Genomic DNA, 17,131 nt, shown 5'->3' on the forward strand with positions numbered 1-17,131 from the left:
AGTTTTAGGTTTTCCCAGAAAACCTATGATGGTATTTTGAGGGGTCGCTACCAAGTCCAGGCACCGTTTGAAAAAGCAAGATGAAGCTCATTTGATACATATTGGATACCGGTAATTCAGACCAGATAAAAACGTTCCTCAGGTACCGAACGGCAACACCGTTTGCATAGTCTGCACAGTCGAGACGGTCTGTGTTTCCATATCGGCATGAAAACCTTAATCGTACGATAATACCGCTAATAGGTGCGCAAAGAGCAGCTTGCGTTCATAGGGAAATCGAATGAGGAAAGTCACCGGCAAAATTACTTGATAAGTAATGATGCGACCTGGGTGGATATAATTTACACAGGGCACAAGGAACATGTTCTTGCGGTTTCCTTGTGATCGGAGTGAAGTTCAACATCTTCACCCTATTTTCTTCTAACAATCCAAAGAAAGGTGGACATTTTTGCACTCCTGAAAGCTTGATGATAGAGAAATGCAACAACGGGATAGTGGTGGGGATCTAGTGATTCGGCATTCGACATATAGACTGATCTAAAACCCAACCGGCCTTGGAAAATTATCGTTACTAAAGGATATGTGCCTAAAGTCCCCTCAATTTCATGGATGGACCTTCCAAGACTTCTAAGGGATGTCACGTACATTCAACGATATCCTTTCCTTGCTCCCTATATTTCTACCGTGTGCTCGTGTTAATATGGGATTTTACTGCGATGTTTCCGGCGGGATATTCTCAAGGGGTTTCAACACCATGCTCGTATCATACATTATGCTTTCTTGGTATGAGTTAAATCAAAGAGTCTAAGTAAAGATTTTCATTGTATTTCTATCTTCCCCAGGTCTTTTCCACTTTTCAGCAGTTCGTGATTGTTTCTTCGCCATAAAGTTTTGCATGTAAGAATTGGTAAATCATTCAATGCGATCCTCAAAGCCAGGCTTCCCCGCGATATTCCCCTCTTCTTTTCCAAGAGTCTCGAATTGAGGATCATTTACGTTGTCATTGGTGCTGGATTGTGCTGCGATCGACCGGAGAAAGTGAAGACGTCGATTTAAAGCTTCAAGCTACCACATCATGTCCTCCTCGATACTTTCGTCTTCGTCATCGATTATCTCCTCCGCGACGAAAACATACGCAACCACCATCCCCACAGGTACTATATCAGCTCTCATCGGTCAGCCACCAAATACTACCAATGACTATTATATCGTCGCCTACCTTAATGGCGCCTTCGGCATACACGGCAATCCTAATAAGGGGATTATCATCCCTCCTTTAGCACCACCAAATTATGTCTACGAATCCCGCGCCACGTCGATTTTGATCGGAATGTCCGTATCCATCTTCTTCATGTTCACATTTACTCTTCTTCGTCTTCTCATTCGTCTCCTAAATCGCGGTTTAAGACTCGGTCTGGACGACCTTTTTATTGTTCCCGGTGTCATTCTCGCAATTACGTGGCCAGTACTACAGATTTTAGCCGTAGTATACGGAGGAGCGGGAAAACACATCTGGGATGTAACATATGAGGAATATGGATACTTCAAACGCTACACCAATTGGTCCAAGATATTTTTCTTCGTAGCAGTAGGAGTGGTGAAGGTTTCCATCTGTCTTTTCAATCGCAGACTTACATCTATGACATCGAATAAGTGGCTTTTATTCAACAACGTTTTTCTAGTTCTCCTGGTCATCTATATCCTAGTATCACTCTTCTGGAACATCTTTCTGTGTAGCCCCGTTTGGGGAGGCTGGGACGCAATTCGATTGGGGAGAGAAGGTGTTGTTGCGAAATGTTTCCCGGTGGGAACTATGGGAACCATTATGAGTACGATTCATGTCATTATGGATTTTGGTTTATTGGCTGTCCCGCTCATTGTACTGTGGAAAGTCAAGATGGGATGGAGGACTAGAGGGAGATTGTATATTGTTTTTGCGGTGGGAGGTGTCAGTATGATTGGAAGTATTTTGAGACAAATCGAGCAGACGAAATTGAGCTCGGATGTTTTATGTAAGTTCATTTTCTCAATTTTGAAATCTGGCCTTTTTATTCCTCGGCCGGATTTTCAGAGTACACACAATAGAAAACTAACAAATAACAGGGTCTTTCAAAGCCCTCGAAGATTGGACTTTAGTGGATTTGACACTCGGTGTTATTGCCGCTTCTCTTCCCGTACTCTCAGCTATCATCCCGGCCAAATGGAAAACAATTCACACCTCTTCCTCCTATAAAAACCCTTCACATCTCGGTTCTCATCCTCTTTCCAACCCCGGAAACTACATGCGCTCGAAATACCCCGGCAAAAATGGAAAAGACATGAAGAATGGACGGAATAGAGGAACGAACGGCGGTACATTTGGAGAAAGCGAGGAGAACATCGTAAGAACAGATGTTATTGAGTTGAGTTTCCAAAGTAAAGGGGATGTGGAAAGTAGAGAGGAAGGAAAGGAGGAAGGAAACGGAGAGGGAGGAAGTACAAGAGTCAAGAGGAGTTTCTCGAGGAATAGAAATCGCGGCGATTCGAATGAGAGGACTACTGCGAATAAGTTGGATAAGGAGACGAGTGAATGGCATGGAGCAAAAGGCCAATATGGTCATAGAGTGGAAATTAGTAGGGACGAGTGACAATTAAAAGATTATGGGGGGTGGATGGGCTAGGACGATTTCACGTATTTTTACTCCCTGTAATCCGGGGCTAGTTAATGAGAAGCTTCACAGGCGGTTTATATAGGGTTTGGTGGCTTGTGGTTCTGAAATGGGATCATTTCATTGATTTTTGGCGTTTCACAGATGGTCGAGTCATACCAGATTGTGGACTCTGGATATACCAAGCTTACTTGTACTATGGGATTTGTACAGTGGGCCGTGTGGGTGTTTGTAAATGAGGTGGAAAATATTTATGTTACGATGCCAATGAATTGTAAAAAGGAGGGATATCTTTTTGAGTAGAGAAATGCTGCAATAGAATCTCTGTAATCTTACGCTGCCACTTTTATTCTATTCTAGTTACGAGAATTTCCACATCTATCTGATTAAAGTATGAAAATGCCGTGAAAACTCAAGAATTATCACCTCTCAAAGTCAGTATACAACAACTTTAAGGCTCTATACCGGTAGCATTGGCGATAACCCCATCATCTATCTGCTACTTTATTCCGTTTCAAGCCTGACATTAGACGTGGATGTGTCCCCCTTAAAGCAAAATGAACTTAGGGAACCTTAGACTCTGCATAATTGAACAAATCAATTTGATTTACCACGCCAAATTTACTGTTTCTTATGTCAAACATTACTGAAAGAACAATTCTTGGCCACATAGTGATCAAATGGGCATATATATGAAGGAAGCTCCCTGAGTTATCGACTTTTTATATCAAGCAGGGTGGTAAACCACACAGCTGCATAGTGCAATAGTAAGTTACAAGAATTGTATTGTACCCACAATCATAGGTAGGAATTATTAAAATGTGTATATCGTTTCCTAGTTCATCAACATCCTATCTTATCGCGTTCCATTCTTCTACCGCTCTCAGAAAGCATGCATCAATACCCATATGCTCAGTAATATCACAAGACTCAATCCATTAATCAGCCCCCTCTCCGAACCATCAACGCCGCCGTTGAACACAATATTGGTAATAGCAAATGTATCCGCACTTTTAGTTGAAGTCGAGCTCGTATCTTCGTTTCCAGTTTCAATAGCTGAAATATCAGGCTCGCTTACAGGGCTTGTAGTACTACTGCCAATGATAGCTAAGTTCTTTGAACTTGTGTAGGTGCTATAGAATGTCGACACCGGCTTGTCGGAACTATATAGTATTATTTCGCTAGTTCGAATTTCGGTGATGGAAGTGATGTCAGTCAAAGTACTGTAATATGTTGATACAGGCTTTCCGGAACTGTAAATTATAATTTCGCTGGTTCGAATTTCCGTGATAGAAGTGTCTGGGTTTGCTAAGTGAATTGGCAGAGAAGTTGCGGTAGGAAGAGGAATGGTGGATACAATGCCTCCAGCAAATTGAACGATTAAACCCGCAGCACCGAGGGTTGCAATAGCTGAATTAGAGAGTGTGATCACGGGACCATTGAGAACGAGAGTTTGGGAACCCAGGACTATATTTGATGCATCGGCTCCTGCAGAAACAACTTCTCCTCCTGCAAGAGTAGCAATCGCGCTCGACACAACTGCAGGTACGAGCGCAGCAGTTGGGATACTGTAGGTTGATACTACTCCATTAGATTCTTGGATTACAAGACCTTGAGATCCAAGACTAGCAATGGAATTGGAACCCGAGAGTGTTATTGCTGGAGCACCGGGAGTGATGGTTTGACCGGCCACGATGAAAGTCGATGCACCTGGAATTGCCGAGATAATCTCTCCACCAGCGAGAGTGGCGATCTCACTTGGCGACGCCGCTGATGCCACGGCCCTGGTGGTTGGAATTGTGTAAACACTTGATTGGGATGGGTCTCCATTTTCGTTTGCAATGACTAAGCCAGATGGTGTGAGTTGAACAATGGAAGAAGAGATGGTTATAGGAGCTCCACCTAAAGAGGCAGTCTGACCTCCCACAACTACTGTTGAGTCACCAGGAATCACGGAAATGACTGAAGAAGCAATTGTTGCGATTGGAATTGGTGTATTGGCTGGGATAACAGGTACTGACGATACAGGCTGTGGTGAATCAACGGTAGTAGTTGGGTCTTGTACAGCTAAAACAGAAGTTGAGAGTACGTTAGATGACGATGCCTCTAAGGCTGGAACACTAGTATCTGAAGGTACTGAACTAGATTTTGGGACTTGAACATCAGAAGTAGAAGTACTAGAAGGAGAGTTGACAGTGGATGTTTTTGATGGTTGACTTGGTGATGGTGATTGAGCGGTACTCGCTGGACTTGAAGTTGAAGTTGCTGGAGTTGCTGATGTAACAGGAAGAAGTGCATTGACGGGGGGTACAGCTCCTGGTGGATCAAAAAGACCAAGTCGTGCATTATCTTGACCACAGTGTCTATAATATGGTCTAAATATATCAGCTCCTGTTTATATACTTAGATATTCCAATAACTTACAGTCCAAGTGATTCAATATGGGGTGTAGGGATAGCCAACGCTGGGAAACATCTATTGTAATCATTGTCCATAGCATGCATACTTTGGATAGCACCGTTAGTCGAAGATTCAGTCATTGTAATTGTTGAACATCCTGAAATTATATCGCTCAAAGTAAGCAGCGCAGCTGGCGTTGTATTGACTTGCTGATCAGAAGCCGTGTAGCGGGCAATCGTCGAGACATCACTGGGATGCAACGAAATGATTACATTGCTCATTGTTGGACCAACTTGACCACAACTATTGTATCCACTGATTGTATTTATGACCATGTACATTGATGGGGAAGTCCTAAACTTATCAGTATGAAACCATATCTCTTCAATAACATAAATACGCACATTGTAATGCCTATGGCTTCATTGTAATACGTGGAGGGGTAGGTAACATTGCCACTTGCTTGAGGAAAGTATGACAATTGAACTGTTCCGGCAAATCTATTTTTCAATATTAGATAGGACAATGAGTAGTGGGAGGTACTCATACATATGACATGGCGTCCAGATTAATTGCGGAGTGATTCCGTTAAGATTCCATTCAGTGCAAGTATTGATTGGAATGCTTTGGTTTCCCCAGTATGGCCCAGGAGTAACAGGAAAAAATTGTGTCGTTGATTGAACATTTGCATATGAAAGAGTAGCGGAAGATGTGATTGTAGAAGGAATAGATCCTGATACTGTAGATGCCGGGGTCGCGGAAGTGGTTGAATTCGAATAAAGAACTATATTTCAGACATGAGTTCAATTCTTTCCTGGTATAAAGATACTAAACAATAGGGACATACCAGCAGCCCGACCAAAATTAAGAAGCGGTAAAACCATCCATAGTGATGATACAAGCCGCAGAGACATTATGAAAAAGCTTCAAATGAAGACTAAAAGAATGCGGGTTGGAAAAAGGGCAACGTAACAAGATTCAAAAGAAATATCACTACGGTCTCTCAGAGATATAACAATGCGCCCTCTCAACTTGATACTCGAGACTCCTGAGCAACAATATCTGGCATAAAGCTTAAATCTAATTTTGAAGCCAAAAATAATCTCCAAAATTCATCCGGGCCATATGGAGAACTGACTTCAACGAACAACCAATTCCCTAGCTCACAATAAACGATTTGACCAATCGTTGAAGAGGAATAGACGTATTTGTGGGCACATTATCCTGCTTTCGTGAACTTTACATGGACATGTTGAATCCTCGTGGTTGTTAGGGACTATATCCTTGGCATAGTGATCCTTCCACGGTAACGGTAACATTTCCAGGGGAGATATAGCAAACGTGATAAGAAACGGCTCGTCTAAAGAGAAATTAGGTTCGATCAAGCTATCTTCTGGATGGTCTGACACAATGCTCATCCACATAAGTCAGTTTTAATGTGCAGTTAGAAATTGCGAAGTTGTCGAGTTTGAAAGGTAATCGCTTGTCTGATGATCTGCTATACTTCGTGCTCACAGCCAGGAACCCCCAAATCATTTGGCGCTTATTCTAAGTGATAAAGTAAGTCACACGTGGGTCCTTGAAGCTGCGATGGTGATAATTGATATTGATCCACCATTTATGAACGCATTGTACATTATTTCCTCCGAGCTTTAACGAAAGGGTGTTCGTTATTCTACGAGTAACCCTCCGAGTAAGTGATCTGGATATCCGCACTCCACATGCTTTGGTGTGCCTCTTGGATAGGAATCAGCGAGTCAGGATAGAGGTCGAAATGGTCGAAAGTGGAAGGAAACACAGCTTGCCTGTCTTTCCAAGAGTTGTTCTGTATTATGTGTGTCCAGAATAGGTAGGAAATTTCGGGGCAGTTCAGAAAGTAAACAAATGTGGCAGTCAGCAAATCTGATAGAGTGGTGGAGTGACAAAAATAGTACACGTGACCTTATGATGACCGGCTTATTTTCAGCCTAAGCTTTACACGGTTAGTGTTCGTAGCTTCTATCGTGCTATGCAACGTGGGGTTGCATTCCTTCAGGGGTGATGACATCTCAAACTTCTTTTCCACCTCCGTGCATCAATTTTCTACCAAATTTATCTCCATATCTTGCTTGGTATTCAGCTGCTTTCATGTATTACCACATATATTGCAGTCAACAACACTGCAATACTGTAATCACTCGTATTTCTTGTCAGTTCATCTCGCAATGCTCGATTTGCCTCCCTCCCCACTCTCGATGTACTATTTTGGAAGATTATGGAGCTCGGCTCAAATACCCATTGGCTCATTATGCGCTCAAAACTTCCATCACAATCATATTTGGATGCCTATTGCAATCTATTTCTATCTAATCGCCGTAGCTGCGATTCTTCATTCTTAAACGTTCATAACGTCGCTGATTTATGAAAATTTGACTGGGCCAGTGCCTAGAAATGGACTTCTTGCGTAGAAAATTTGATGCAACATAGAAAAGGTAAGATCGAGACCCATGAGCTACGCCGTAGCCTTGCAGATATCTCCAAGATTTTCATTTGCAATCCTAGTTATCCCCCCTGGATCTGGATAGCTTCTGCTTATCGATTCCAGGATAAGTTTCAACGCGAACACCCTCCCACGTTTTTAACCGTGCCTTGTGAGAAGGCGCTGGTAGTTGACATACGGAATCGGAGTCGTGATAAGATAGAGTCTAGCTACCCCTGCTTGTCGTGGTAGGATTTTGATTTCCATCGACGAAACCTCCGGAATATTCCTTTCTTTCTTTTCTACAAGCCCTCTCATTCTTATCTTGTATTTGCCAATCCAGCCATTGTCGGCCCTCATGTTTGTTGAAAAGCTGTCATGAAAATACGGTTCCATAATGGGCTGCTGTTTGCTTTGACTGTTGTACTAAAAGTCACAGCCAGTCCATTGAATGGTGTACCTGAAAATCAGTTGAAGTCAGATAGCGTTCTTCCCTCTCCATTGGTTATACCGGCTAGTCAATACTTTGTGAGTTTTATGTTTTCATTCTCAAATTCTCAAATCCGGAAATGAATTCTTACATCTTTTTAGGATGGCGATGATGGTGAATGGTCTTCTTTGGCATTGAGAGTTGGGAGCCCCGCACAAGATGTTCGAGTATTGGTATCAACCAATTCACCACAGACTTTAGTGGTTTTGCCACTTGGTTGCACTTCTGCAGCTATATCACCGGTACCAAGTGGTTGTGCGAATGTTCGAGGGGGCCTATTTAACAACAGCTTATCCAATACTTGGGAGGACATAGGATTATTTGGAATCAACGAAAATGGTGTAGGATTCCAGGCAGATTTGGGATATTCTCAATCGGCAGACTTTGGGTTAGATTCAATCGGATTGGGATATGTCTCGGGGACGAATGGACCTTCGCTCGATAATCAAACAATCGGTGCCATTGCTACAGCATCGCCATTCTATACGTATGTAGTCGCCTGAACACCCGAAATCATGGCTGACTTTAGAAAGAGGAATATTCGGACTCGGTACTCAGCCATTAAACTTTACGACTATAGGAAATTATTCATCCGAATCCTATTTCTCATCTTTATGGTCTCAAAAACTTATCCCAAGTTTGACGTGGAGCTATACAGCTGGAGCAAAATATCGTATGCAATCCCTTCCTTCACCGCATTCAAAAATGTCTCATTGAAGATAATTTAGGACTCAAAGCCGGCCAGTACGCGCAATTGATTTTTGGAGGATATGATACGTCTCGGTTTACACCAAACTCTGCTTCCTTTACTCTTTCGTCAGACATCAATCGAGACATCGTTGTGGCGATTCAAGCTATAACATATAGTGGAACGACACAAGCTAGTCTTTTGCAAACTCCGACTTATGCTTTTATTGAATCAACCGATCCAAATTTCTGGCTTCCCGAAGTAGTTTGTCAAGAATTCGAGAAAGCTTTTGGCCTTTCATTAGACAATAGTACCGGTCTCTACCTGATCAACTCTACTCAATATTCTTTGTTAACCTCTATCAATCCTCAAATTACATTTTCTCTAGCGAATTCATTAACAGGTGGTGACATCGCTTCCATCGTACTACCTTTCAATGCTTTCGCCCTATCAGCTTCGTATCCTTTTGTTTCAAATGATACTTATTATTTTCCTCTCAGAAAATCAGCCAATGACAGTCAGAATACTCTAGGGCGAGCTTTTCTACAAGAAGCGTAAGTCGTTATTCTATAAATCTACACATCTTCCTAACAAACTTTTAGTTACCTCACAGTTGATTATGAACGTGGAAATTTCACTGTCAGTCAGTGTTCTTTCGTTGATGGTTCCAGTTCCGAAATCAGTACTATCATATCTCCCACTTTGACAAACAATTCCTCATCTATGTCACAATCTTCATCCAGCGCTGATCCTACTGATCCCACTGAACATTTATCAATTGGAATTATATGTGGAATTGCTGTGGCATTAGTGACTGTGCTCATCATTGGAGCTCTTGGTGGATTTTATCTTTTCCGTCGTCGCAACCGTCGCAAATCTACAGCAGAGATTGCTCTACGTGGAATGAATGGATCATTCTCTAAGGATGGCTCTCGTATGACACCATCGCCCAATCCATCATCGATACCTCCAATAAATCCTTCTCCAGATCCTTCTTCACATCCAATGTATATGCAAGAAGTCAAACCAATAACCGAAGCGCCAGGTCATGAAGCTCGTGAGCTGGTGGAACTTCAATCGCCTGATCTGAACAATCAGTCAAATTTTATTCAATTTATAAACAAACCAACAGAAATATATACAAAAATATCAGAAGATCCTTACGAAGATTATACAATTGCTGCACGCCGGATAGACTCTCAAAGAAAATTTGCAATTTCATCTGAAATGGATGCAAGTTCCGCGATATATGAGCTTCCTGGAAGTAACCCATTGGTTGAGATGGATGATGAAAGAAGTAGGCATACCTTGTCGCCACGCTTAGCTAGATCTCCGAAATCACCTCACTTTTCCAAAGAAGGACACGCATTATTATCACAACATTCCTCATACCAAAATATATCTCCGGCCATATCAGAACTATCACCAAGTCCTAGAGTTTCCTCAACACAAGGAAGGATATCCCCATTGGAAATTCTCACAAATAAGTCGTCTACCTCACACAAATCAGGGCCTATTGACACTAAATCCTTCACATCAACAAATCTTGAACCACCCATTTATCGTTTTAACCCATTGAGAAGATCAGGCACAGGTTACTCGGGCAATTCAGGATTCTCAGGGATTTCAGAAGAATCAACAGGAACACCCCTTTCAATGACAAGTCCTACTCTTGGTAGACCTCCTTCAATGTTTATGAGAGCTTTCTCGAGATCTGGCAGGCCGGCTTGGAATAGAGAATCAGCCCCAAGTGTTCCGTCTAGAGGTTCTTCAAATGCTACGACGCCGGGTGGGCGGACAGGTAAAAACCCTAATAACTCTTGGTTTTTTTAATGATTCTCATTTTTATTAATGCTATGTTCTTTGTATATATTTATTTCTCCAATTCTGGGTATACAGGAGGGAAATTTCAAGGGCATTTTAATTGGTGGAGACGAGCTCTACTTTACTACACTCGTAGGATCGATTATTGAAATCATTTGATACGACATGAACGATTCAACGTGAGGTGGATAATAATCTCACAAAATACTACTGTGTTCCCAGTACATGTCGCACTCAAAAAGCAAATAAAAAGTTTCGTAAAATAGTAAGGTCAATCATGAATCCTCTTTCGTGCTGCATGTTTGAGTCAAATTGTCAAATATTCCATTCATTTAATATCTATGTCACTATCTCTTCATTGTTTAATGGTCTGTTTTCTATTAACTGCTTGGACTCACTGTATATTGGAATATTTGATGGTCTTCTCGGCGGTGGTGTTTGAGGGGAAGGGGTGGCTGACATGGCTCACATTTTACAAGCCACACACGTGAGAACAAAAATGCATACCTGGGTTTATCTTGGATCAATCAACCCATCCATTTATCGAAGAGAACATTCTTTCTTATACCTTGGTTCTTTTTCGTATTCAACAAATATCGAAGATATCAATTCGTTTGTCTGCACTCAGAATAGATCATACCAAGGGCAAGAACAAATCCACTATATCTACGAAGTAGATCTAGGTACGTACATATATTCAACAACGAAGCATACCCATCATGAGAGTCACTTATGAGCAAGCGCGAATACTTCCTTTGCGAGCTATAAAAATCATGTATACGAAGAGCAGGAGTACGTTCGAGTTGCCCTAGCTCCTCTGTCTGGTCGACTTTCGAGTTTGCCACGAAAAAATATTGAGGTTTGTCTGGTGTTGCACATGATTTTTTTGTTTGTAAGGTTACTTTGAATTTGTTAATGATCAATTATGGTCATTTCTTTTTTTATGATTTATTTTCTTTCGAGGGAGCAAACCTTTCGACGATACCATAGAAAGCAACGGCTACTTGTAGAGCCAGTACACTGAAAACGATAGAACTTGAAATAATGGGATATACTTCATTGTGTTTCGTACAATCCAGATTATGACAGATGTTTCCCCTGCATTTGGTTTTAATAAAGAGTCGGGAGCGGGAGACTACTCCCACACGGGAAGCGTATGATCAATTCTTTTCCGTCAATTACATGGAAATATTCGGCTGAATTATTGACTTTCATTTTATTTCTTTCTCAAAGCATATCATCTACAAGATCATCTCCATGTCGCGTCTTTTGACAATCAGGAACTTTCTAGGCTCTTCATATCCAATCTTTGGATCAATACTTCATAAATACGCCTGGAAGCCCGAGAATGAGAGCCTTTTGACTCTCAAATCTACTTGGTTCAATACGCAAGGATATCAAGCCAAAATGGTCAGCAACCAGGAAAAAATCGAAGCAAAAGAATATGCTCATCATCTTAAACTACTCAAGGATGATCCAACTGGCCGTGATCGAGATAATCAACAATATATTACACCGGTTTTCACAGCTCCACTTCGAAACCAAATCGAGCAGTATGGATTGATAGCCGGACAATGTAGCATTCTTGCCAATAGTGAAAATAGGAAGGATCCACGGCTCTTCTATAACATAGCTGCACCTTTCAGTACATTCATTTGTGGCTCCCAAGGAAGTGGAAAATCCCATACTCTGTCATGCCTTCTGGAGAATTGTCTTGCGAATTCATCCGTTAGTAAGGTGAAGAAACCTCTATCGGCATTGTTGTTTCACTATGATGCATTTATTGGCGATGTGTGAGTTCAATTAGTTCTTTCATATGGAATAATCCATGGACTCAATGCTTCTTTACTTCCTGACATCTTCTGATGTTCTTTATTTTGCTTTCTTGACGGTTGCAATCTAACTTCTTGATGTTGCAGGAAAGGGACCCCTTGCGAGGCTGCTTACCTTGCAAGCAATCCAGACATAAAAGTTCGAGTTTTATGTCCTCCGACCAATTTTAGAACCATACAAGTAAGTTCAATTCTGGCCTCTTTCTCGGTGTCCTTTCCATTAGATCTCATCTTGATTCCTCCTTTTCCGTCTACATCACACACTTGAGTGACTTAAGTGCGGAGAAGCTGTTATACAATGTGATTTTTAATGTATCATTGGTATTTTTATTTCAATAACCAACACTGATACACAAATTCTGGCCACAGCGCACGTACAGTGCTATTAAGGGTGTTAACATTCAAGAACTTTGCATCGACGAAACTGATCTTACAACGCAAAGAATGTTGAGCTTGATGGCCGTCAAAACGTCAGAAGAAATGCCGCTCTATCTGCATAGTATCACTAGAATCTTACGGGTTCTCCGAATTGCTCACCAAATCAGCGGAAAGCCTTTTCATTATGGAGAATTCAAGAAGCACCTTGAAGATCTTCGGTTGACAACTGGCCAGGAAGGACCGCTCACACAACGATTGGACACACTAGAAAGCTTTATGCCAATTGAGCAGAGGAAAGCTAAGTCTCCTGCTCCTTTGAAAAGGGGTAAAGGAACCGATTGGAGCATAAAGGTTACATCCTCCCTCGAAGTTTTCAGGACATTGATTTCATAACTAACACACCGCAGGCAGGAGAACTTACTATCGTTGATCTTTCATGTCCTTGTGTGACTGTTGAAGCTGCATCATCTCTCTTTAACATGTGTCTCTCACTATTTCTAGAAGAGAAATCCAACATTGGGAAAGTCGTTGCCCTTGATGAGGCCCATAAAGTACGATATTTCCTGAAAGAACTACGCTGGGAAAACCTGCGACTGACAAATTTTGCATCTTTTAGTATATGTCGAATAGTACAGGAGATGCCTTGACCAGTAATTTATTATCCACAATTCGTCTCCAACGCCATTTAGGTACACGGATTTTTATTTCAACACAAGAACCCACAATATCCCCTGCACTTATCGATTTATGCTCCATGACTATTGTTCATCGCTTTTCCAGTCCTGAATGGCTCAAGTGTCTTCGCTCACATGTTGCCGCACTGCATAGTTCAGGATCCAATTCTCAGGATGTTGAGTCAATGAGAGGAGATGTGTTCAAGGAAATTGTAACATTACGAGTGGGTGAAGCATTATTGTTCGCACCCGAAGCAATGATCTACAAGGATTGTGATATGATCAACTTATCACCCGGAGATGAATCTGTCGATACGATGATGTTGAGCATCAATGGCGAGAGTAGTAAAAGTTCAAAGAAAAAGGGGAAGGCGATCGAGAGAGATGATGGAAATTATGGACAAGCGTTGAGAAAGTTGGGAACTGATTATGTTAAGATAAAGGTGAGAGCTAGGCTCACTAATGATGGTGGAAGGAGCGTTTTAGCTGCTTGATTCTATCGGGGAATGGCTAATTCACAATCAAAGAGCCAATATTCTTTGCCAAGCGGTCGGAGATGCAACACTTTCAATTATCTGAAGGCGACGATTTGATAACTTCCTGTAATAGTGTGTTGATGGAAAACTGCTTTTTTTATTTTTTAATATCTTATTTCCTAGGAAGGACGAAGGGTAAACAACTGGTGAAGGGGGCCATGAATGTCAACGAACAATTGAACATCAATTCTCTAGTACTTAGATCACCAATTTGCTCGAAAACTTTGGCCAGCAAAATGAAGTTTACGCTTGTTAAGAACTCAAACTTCCTAGCCCAAATGCTTCATCCTATCATGCCTCGTTCTTTCCGCAATACTATATCAAAGCCTCCCCACTTCTTCTGTCAAAACACACCATGATGTAACGACGGAGATTTACGTACCCCATCTCTCCTGAGTGGGTAATATCTATATCCCAATATTTGTGTAGGTAAGCAATACGGGTATTCTAATAGGATACGTTTACATCACAGTTGGAGACAAGCAAAATAGCTTCAGAAAAATACTACTAACGACCGTCAAGTGCCGAATTAGCTCAAGTAAGTGCCAGAATGATAGATCTTGGGAGATATGTACCGATACACCCCCCACATTACCCATCATTCAATGAGCAAAGTATCTTCAGCTTGTCATTTAATTGCCGATTGTATCTTCGTCATGCTTTTTTCACACTAAGGATATCCCATTCCCATAAGACTTCGACTCCCCCACAAGATTTTTGGAGTGCCCTTCTCGCTCTCTTCATATTTTTGAGGTCTAAGGTTCTTTTTGGATATAATTTGAGGCTGGAAACTTATGATATAATTTTTAGTTAATTTTTAATATCCAATTGAAATTCATCATCTAATCTATCTTTAAACATATCCATCCACCCATCCACAACTATCAACATATATACATAAACACAATGACTCAACCCTCAGGCTCCTCTCATCTCCAAGTCCCTCACTTCGAGCAAACAAATCTATCCCAACAAACCTTCGTCACCGCACCCGAGACCTCAGAATATAATCAAAATGTCTCAACCCCCCAAAACTCATCTCTCGATCCCAACTCTCCTCTCCGAAACCCCACAACGTCCAACGAAACCATCCCCCTCCACCTCACCCCCCCAACTCGATTTTCCTTCCCTCAACAATCCTCCCGTTTCTCCGAAGACTTCTCCTCTTCCGAATCCACCCACCACAACTCAAACCAGCATTCCCGCTCCACCTTCCAAACCCTCACCAACACCCACTCTCGCCCCAATAATCAAGGCTACAACGAATCCCAAGAAGAAAAAAGCGACACCGCAACCCGAACCACAACCTCTCCCCAACACATCCATTTCCGCTCCATGACCTGGCTCCACTGCGCCTTCATCATGATCGCCGAAACCATCTCTCTCGGAATCCTCGCTCTCCCCTCCGTCCTCTCAACCATCGGTCTCGTTCCCGGTCTCATCCTCATTATCAGCATGGGGATCCTAGCCTGGTATTCCGGACTCCTGATCCATCGCTTCCGCACCGCCTATCCCTCGATACTTTCCTGGGCCGATGCATGTTCAATCTTACTAACACCGTTGGGAATACCAAATGTGGGAAGAGAAATGGCGGGGGCGGCGCAAATTTTGTTTTTGCTGTTTTTGATGGCGAGTCATATACTCACGTGGATTATTTGTTTGGATACGTTGACCGGGGGGAAGGTGTGTAATATTGTGTGGGGAGTGGTGGGGATGGGTATTTTTTGGATACTCGATTTGCCGCGGACGTGTAGGGGGATGAGTTGGTTGAGTATTGTTTGTAAGTATTTTGGTTTGTTTCTTCTTGTGATGTTTTGTTTAGAAGTAGATGTTGAGTATCAAATGTGAGGTTGAGAGAAAACGGATGAAAAAGAGGAAATAAGGATGGGAATGGAGTGGGAATATGAATAAAGATAAGACAAAAGCTAATCAATGTTAATAAATAGCATTCGCAAGTATAGGAACCGCGGTCATCATCACCATGATATCCGTCGGCGTTCGAGCACCCACTGAAAAAACTTACTCGCTATGGCCTAAGAAAGATCTCTCTGTTCGCGAAGCCTTTTTGAGCGTAACGAATATCGTATTCGCTTATGGTATGCATACTTATCTCCTCCCCATCCCCAATACATACATACATACGTACCCATCCACTCCATCTCTCCCTTCCCCTCAACTCAAATTCCAAACCCCAACTAACACCCCTCTGCCACAGCCGGCCACATCGCCTTCTTCACCTTCATCTCCGAACTGCGCACCCCCTCCGACTTCCCAAAGTCCCTCGCCACCCTGCAAACCATCGAAATAGCCCTCTACCTCCTCTCCTCCATCCTCATCTACATCTACACCGGCTCCTCTATTTCCTCTCCCGCCCTCCTCTCCGCCGGTCCTCTCCTCTCCAAAATCGCGTTCGGAATCGCTATTCCCACGATTGTGATCGCGGGCGTGATATTTTGTCACGTGGGGTCGAAATATATTTTTCTGCGCATCTTTACCGGGACGCCGCATGCGGAGACGAGGACAAAAAGAGGATTGGTGGCGTGGTTAGGGATTACCGGGGGATTGTGGGTCCTGGCTTGGATCATTGGGGAGAGTGTGCCGGGGTTTAATGAGTTGTTGGGGTTGGTGAGTAGTTTGTTTGCGAGCTGGTTTACGTATGGTTTGCCCGGGGTGATGGGGCTGTGGTTACAGTTGGGAAATGGGAGAGGAGGAGGGAGATGGGGGAGATGGGGAGGAATGCTGGTTAATGGGTTGTTGGTGGGAGTGGGAGCGGTACTTTGTCGAATGGGGGTTTGGGCTAGTGGGGTGGGGATTAGGGAGACGAGTCAAAAGGGAGGAAGTTGGAGTTGTGGGTAGATTTGTTGATGGAGGAATAGAATGGAAAGAAGGGAATTTGTTGGTGATTTAATGTTTAATGTGTAGTGTTTGAGTTTTTAATCTGATCACATTTCTATGAATCTACTCTCCGAACTTCAATTTCCCAAAGATATTGATAGAGAATAAAAGAGAATATTAAGATAGAAAAGAATAGAATATAATAGAGATACGAGTACTTTCATTTCATCTCGAATACTACATACTGCATTGAAATGTGAGTTTAATAATTTGAAAAGGATAGATAGGTATATGTGAATAAATAGATGGATGGATAGAACATTTTGATTCCCGATTCTTATTGACAGAGACAGGAATAAAAATAATCT

At 42.3% G+C, this 17,131-nt stretch overlaps 5 protein-coding genes across 5 annotated transcripts; 4 read left to right on the plus strand and 1 right to left on the minus strand.

Moving 5' to 3' along the window:
- Positions 1 to 1,075: 1,075 nt before the first annotated feature.
- Bfra_007860 (putative integral membrane protein) lies at positions 1,076 to 2,627 on the plus strand (the record flags this gene model as incomplete). Its single annotated transcript, XM_037338229.1, has 2 exons — positions 1,076 to 2,012; positions 2,104 to 2,627. The coding sequence occupies 2 exons, from the start codon at positions 1,076 to 1,078 to the stop codon at positions 2,625 to 2,627; spliced, it is 1,461 nt and encodes a 486-aa protein (XP_037190292.1).
- A 904-nt stretch (positions 2,628 to 3,531) lies between these two features.
- On the minus strand, positions 3,532 to 5,962 carry Bfra_007861 (uncharacterized protein; the record flags this gene model as incomplete). Its single annotated transcript, XM_037338230.1, has 5 exons — positions 3,532 to 5,023; positions 5,073 to 5,402; positions 5,453 to 5,548; positions 5,598 to 5,832; positions 5,896 to 5,962. The coding sequence occupies 5 exons, from the start codon at positions 5,960 to 5,962 to the stop codon at positions 3,532 to 3,534; spliced, it is 2,220 nt and encodes a 739-aa protein (XP_037190293.1).
- A 1,922-nt stretch (positions 5,963 to 7,884) lies between these two features.
- Positions 7,885 to 10,517, plus strand: Bfra_007862 (putative peptidase aspartic protein; the record flags this gene model as incomplete). The annotated part of the gene is made up of 5 exons (XM_037338231.1): positions 7,885 to 8,034; positions 8,098 to 8,483; positions 8,530 to 8,669; positions 8,725 to 9,238; positions 9,287 to 10,517. The coding sequence occupies 5 exons, from the start codon at positions 7,885 to 7,887 to the stop codon at positions 10,515 to 10,517; spliced, it is 2,421 nt and encodes an 806-aa protein (XP_037190294.1).
- Positions 10,518 to 11,915: 1,398 nt separating this feature from the next.
- Positions 11,916 to 13,886, plus strand: Bfra_007863 (uncharacterized protein; the record flags this gene model as incomplete). Its single annotated transcript, XM_037338232.1, has 5 exons — positions 11,916 to 12,301; positions 12,428 to 12,521; positions 12,710 to 13,069; positions 13,126 to 13,269; positions 13,335 to 13,886. The coding sequence occupies 5 exons, from the start codon at positions 11,916 to 11,918 to the stop codon at positions 13,884 to 13,886; spliced, it is 1,536 nt and encodes a 511-aa protein (XP_037190295.1).
- Positions 13,887 to 14,834: 948 nt separating this feature from the next.
- Positions 14,835 to 16,784, plus strand: Bfra_007864 (putative amino acid protein; the record flags this gene model as incomplete). The annotated part of the gene is made up of 3 exons (XM_037338233.1): positions 14,835 to 15,468; positions 15,875 to 16,024; positions 16,144 to 16,784. 3 exons carry the CDS (start codon positions 14,835 to 14,837, stop codon positions 16,782 to 16,784), a joined length of 1,425 nt encoding a protein of 474 aa, XP_037190296.1.
- Between the last annotated feature and the right edge of the window lie 347 nt (positions 16,785 to 17,131).

Source organism: Botrytis fragariae (assembly GCF_013461495.1).
Source record: "Botrytis fragariae strain BVB16 chromosome Unknown tig00000112, whole genome shotgun sequence".
In the NCBI taxonomy this organism is placed as follows: Eukaryota; Fungi; Ascomycota; class Leotiomycetes; order Helotiales; family Sclerotiniaceae; genus Botrytis; species Botrytis fragariae.